The 4,872-nt window shown below is 54.2% G+C and overlaps 1 protein-coding gene across 1 annotated transcript in view; it reads right to left on the bottom strand.

The window, feature by feature from the left end:
• PMM1 (phosphomannomutase 1) overlaps positions 1-3,158 on the bottom strand; it is a 5,698-nt gene extending 2,540 nt beyond the window's left edge. The window contains exons 1-5 of the mRNA XM_006776005.2: positions 3,149-3,158; positions 1,944-2,126; positions 765-841; positions 549-640; positions 240-339 (exon numbers count right to left, since the gene is read on the bottom strand). Coding sequence (XP_006776068.1) covers positions 240-339; positions 549-640; positions 765-841; positions 1,944-2,126; positions 3,149-3,158 — 462 coding nt within the window. The remainder of the gene's footprint in view (positions 1-239; positions 340-548; positions 641-764; positions 842-1,943; positions 2,127-3,148) is intronic.
• Between the last annotated feature and the right edge of the window lie 1,714 nt (positions 3,159-4,872).

Genomic DNA, 4,872 nt, shown 5'->3' with positions numbered 1-4,872 from the left:
GGTGATGCCCAAGTGTGAGCTGAGGAAGTTAGGTGGCTGGCGGTGTCGGTCCCCAGGGGCGGGAAACCAGCAACGTTGGGAAGATGCACAGGTGCCTCAACCATGGCACATGGTAGGTGCCTAAAAGGGTGCTGGTTCTCTCAGAACACCCCCCCACCCCACTGCCCAATCCATGGCACTGATGAGGAAACAGGCTCAGAGAGGCTGAGTGACTGAGGTCCTACAGCCTAAGGTGGCACCTTGTCCAGCTCGGAGAACTCGAGCCGCTCCTCCAGGGTGCAGCTCCGGCCGATGGGCGAGATGTTCAGCATGCCATTCCGGAACTCGATGAAGGTTCCACTGGTGGTGATGGGGGTGGGAGGGAGGGCAGAACCAGAGAGAATGGCCCTGAATTCAATCCAGCTGTACTGGACTTCACAGGGGACGAGAATCCACCCACCAAAAGGCCAGGGCCGGAGCATCTCCAGGTCCCCTTGGAGAGACCTACCCCTTTTCTCTCAGGCCCAGAACTGAGAGGAGGGGCTGGGCAGGGCTGGGTGGGGTCTCACCGCTTCTTGGGCAGTTTGAGCAGGGCCATGTAGCGGAGGCAGAAGTTGATCAAGTCCTGCAGCAGCTCCTCCCCGAGGTGGTTCTGGATGGTCTGGGCAAGGGACGCAGCACTCTGAGTGCCGGCTGCTGCCGCTCCCGCCACCCGGGACTGTCTCTCTGGGGAAAAGTGTCCTGGGCTAAGGCCCAGGGGTGGGGTTGGGGGTGGGGGCACTGACCTGCTTGGAGAGCAGTCGTCCGTGCTTATACTGCACTGTCCCGTTCTCAGCAAACACGTAATCAAACTTCTCAATGACTTTAGGGACATGGAGGGGCCAGGGGAGAAAGAGGGAGCATGAGACCAGGTACCCAGAGCCCAGGAGAGACAACGCTCACACTTCCTGGTCTGGCATTCGAAGGCCTTCTGTTCCACCCCGAACCTGCTTTTCTGTACGTCTCCCTTTCCGCAGCTTTGGTTTTTTCCGAACAAGCAAACAAGCCAGTCATACCTCTAGGCTTTGCTCATGCAGGTCATTCTGCCTGGAATGCCCTTCCCTCGTCCCCCTCCACTCCAGGACCTGGCTCCTTCCTCTGGGAGCCTTCCAGGACTACCCAGCAGAGGGCGGCATTTCCGCTTGGTGCTCCCCGGTCCCTCAGCATAGGGGCTTTGGTTTTGTTTTACAGCTTCCATCACTGTGTCGTCAGGGCTGGTTGCCTGAGCGAGCTTCCAGCTCTGGCTGCGCTGAGAAGTGAGTAGGCAGAAGTGGGGGAGGCACAGGGAACAGCCAGAGGCTGTTGCAGGTCCAGGTGGGAGGTGGTCCCCTGGACAGTGGTGGGTGGTGGAGATGGAGACATGGACACAGGGAGATATTGCGGAACCGGCTGATGGAATGACCAAGTGGGTGGGGAGAGGGAAATTCAAGGAAGTTTCTGGTCTGCGGAGCTGGAGCAGCTGCCTGAGCTGAGATCAGGAACTCAGCTGAGAACGGGGGGTTCTGGGTCCAAAAACTCCCCCAGAGACAACAGAACCCTCCTCTGTAAAATGCCCACCCTGAAGCAGAGTTGTGAGGATTAAATGAAAGGGAGTTAATACATGGTCATTTTCAACAAATGGTAGCCATCAGTGATTATGCCCATTTTAAAGATCAGGAAACAGACTCAGAAGGAAGAACTGAGGATATAACCACATTTGGGCAGGATTCTGCCTGCTCCATTCCCTGCTGTTTAACCAAAACAACAGCGCCAAGCTCATGGTCAGTGCTCACAGCATGGTCACTGAAACAGTGAGGGAAGCATCTGGCTGCTCCCTCTACTTCCTTTGCAGAAACAGGATGGGGTCTGTGGATCCCGCGAACTCCCCACACCCACACCAGCCCGCTTATGGGACTTCGGAGCTGGTTCTGGCCGGCTTGTCCTACCTTCATCCCCCTCTCCCAGCTGCTCAGCAATCTTAGAGTAGTCCGAGCCGCCCACCACACCGATCTGCACCCGACTTCGAAGCTTCTGCAGGAAGGCAGCCACCTCAGGGTCGATTTTCTGCAGCAGGGCGGGGAGCACAAGATCCCGCTGTCGGCATGTTTGGGGCTCCCACTCAGCCCCGACTCAGTGCTCAGAATCCGGGGGGCCCCTGCTCCACCTGGATCTGAGGCAGTTCAAGGTTTAGAACACAGACCTCAAAACAATCAGATGCACTTGGGTTCAAACTCGGGCTCAAGTCCCTCTACAACAAAATGACCTCGACAAATGGCTTTGCCTTTCTTTATCCCGTCTATGAAATGGGGACCACAGTAGCAACACCTGGAGGGGGTCAAGCAATTAACCAGCCACCGATTACGTGAAAAGATTACTCATCAAATAAATGTAAACTAATGAGTTATAATCCATGTTTTCAAACAGTCAGATATCCAAAGCTGATAATACCAAGAGGGGATGGTAATACAGAGGAAGCAGACACTCTCAAACGCTGAGTGTAAATGGGTACAGCCAGTTTGGAGGTAATATGGTGAGATCTATTAAAACTTAAAATGCACGTGGTCCCATACCCAAATGTCCACTTCTCTTCCCCACGTGTATATGGCAGTTCATTGGGGTATGGTTTATGATAGCGGAAAACTACAAGCAACATACATGCTCGTCAATCAGAGAATGGCACACACCTGTTCGGAAATATACTGCGGTGACACAGAGTAAGGCAGGCCTGTACTTCCTATCTGAGAGAGTCCTGAGACATGCTTGTTGTCAAAAGCAAGCTGCAAGCCTGGCTGGGCAGCTCAGTTGGTTAGACCAGTGGTCGGCAAACTCATTAGTCAACAGAGCCAAATATCAACAGTACGACGATTGAAATTTCTTGAGAGCCAAATTTTTTAAACGTAAGCTATATAGGTAAGGTACATTGTTATTAACTTCATTAGGGTACTCCTAAGCTGGCCTTTGCTAAAAACGTCCTCAATCTGATTGAGGTACGTTCACTGAGGTCGACCCCTTCCAATTCTCCCATCCACACTCGTCTTGTATACTTGTTTCAGATATACGAGTGTGGATGGGAGAGTTGGAAGGGGTTGACCTCAGCGAACGTACCTCAAAACAATGTACCTCCCCCGCGCTGCGTCTCCCATCGACTGACCGACCGACATCCCCCACTTCTTCTAACGCCACTTCTTCAAAATAAATTCACCCAGGCTGAAAACCGACTTCTGCGCATGGGCCACAAACTTTCAATCGCACTGTACATGCGCGCCCGCACGTGGCATTTTGTGGAAGAGCCACACTCAAGGGGCCAAAGAGACGCATGGGTTAGAGCATCATCCTGACACACCAAGGTTGCTGGTTGGATGCCCAGTCAGGGCACATACAAGAATCAATCAATCAACGCATAAATAAGTGGGCAACAAATCAATGTTTCTCTCTTTCTCCCCCTTCCTTTCTCTAAAAGCAATTTTTAAAAAACCAAGTTGCAAGAAGGCACACACAGTATGATGTATGATATATTTTTTAAAGCTTCATAAAACAATGTGTACTATTTCCTCTGGACAAACACAGATCCAGATAGAGATCTGGAAGGAAGCTACACAACAGGCAACCAGGTTACTTTGGGGAGAGGGTTGGATCCTGACATAGTCAGAGGGGACTTTAGCCCTCACTGTTTTCATTCTTTGCAAGAGAATGCATTTATGAATACTTGCATAATTAAAAATTAACTCTTGAAAAGCACTAAGGACTGGGTCTGATAACATAGGTGGCCGGCATGTACACACTGCTCTTGTATAGGCTGTTGGGTCAGAGAGCAAAGCGGAAGAGTAAAGGGTGGGGGCTGCCTAGACCGTGCCACTCTCCCTCCACTATCATCTTTCTTCCATCCCTGAGGACTGCTGCAGGGCAGGGAGGAGGCCAGATTCCTCCCTGTGCCCCCAGGGCCCAAGCCAGCGCCCTCCCCTAGGGGAGAGATTTGGAGCCTGCAGGGCGGAAAAGGGGAAGGAAGCTAAGACCTGTGTTCCCATCAGTCTCTGCCCTGTAGCCCCGCCCCCTGGCTCTCCCCTCTAGAACCCTTAGTAGTTGGTCCTTAAGGCCCCAGACTGGAGGGCGGGTAAGAAAGAGGCCTGGTGAGGATGGGCCTGGAGGCTCATCCAGGGTGAAATCCAATGGGATAAAAACGGTATGGAGCAGAGGTTAGATTAGAGAATAAATATGGTGAGAAGCCTTTAAAAGAACTGCACTCCCACCTTCCCAGCGCCACAGTCTCCAGTGTGGCCACGTTGGGCCTGGGAACTCTCACCTCCAGGTGGGCAGAGCCCCTATCCACGGAAAAGGTACAAGCCCTCCCTCCTCTCCACGCTGGGGGTGGGAAGTAAAGGGGAAGAGTGGCTGGAGAAACCAGACCCAGGCCCAGGCCTGCAAAGGTCGGTGGGATGGTTCCGAAACCCCTTTGCTCCCACGAGATGGCGACTCTGACGCTTGGGTGCGCTCCAAGCCCTTTCTGAAACCCTGGGTTCAGACGCCAGTTTACGGCTCCCGGGGCGTCCTAGGGCTGGAATGGGAGAGCGCGGCTGGGGAGACGGGGGCGTCCGAGAGCCGAGCCTCGGCGTGTGGAAGCCTGGCAGAGGGGGAGGGAGGGAAGCTAGGTCCCTGCTTGCAGCCTCCTCCCTCCAGAATCCACCCAGCTCGGATGATCGCGGGCAGGAGGTGGGGGCGGACGCTCGGGGGTTGTGACAAGAGGACCCGAGTGTCCATCACTCCCATCGGGCGGTCCCCGGGAGTCAGGGGCCGGGGACCTCTGCATCTCACACTCGGTCTCAGAGGTCGGGTTCACGCCGCTGCGGGCCCCACATTCGGCCTCCGGGTGTCCGCGGG

The sequence above is a fragment of the Myotis davidii genome, unplaced genomic scaffold (genome assembly GCF_000327345.1).
Source record: "Myotis davidii unplaced genomic scaffold, ASM32734v1 scaffold428, whole genome shotgun sequence".
Classification (NCBI taxonomy): Eukaryota; Metazoa; Chordata; class Mammalia; order Chiroptera; family Vespertilionidae; genus Myotis; species Myotis davidii.
Note: the sequence above shows the minus strand (reverse complement) of the source record. Positions and strands in the feature narration are given on the sequence as shown.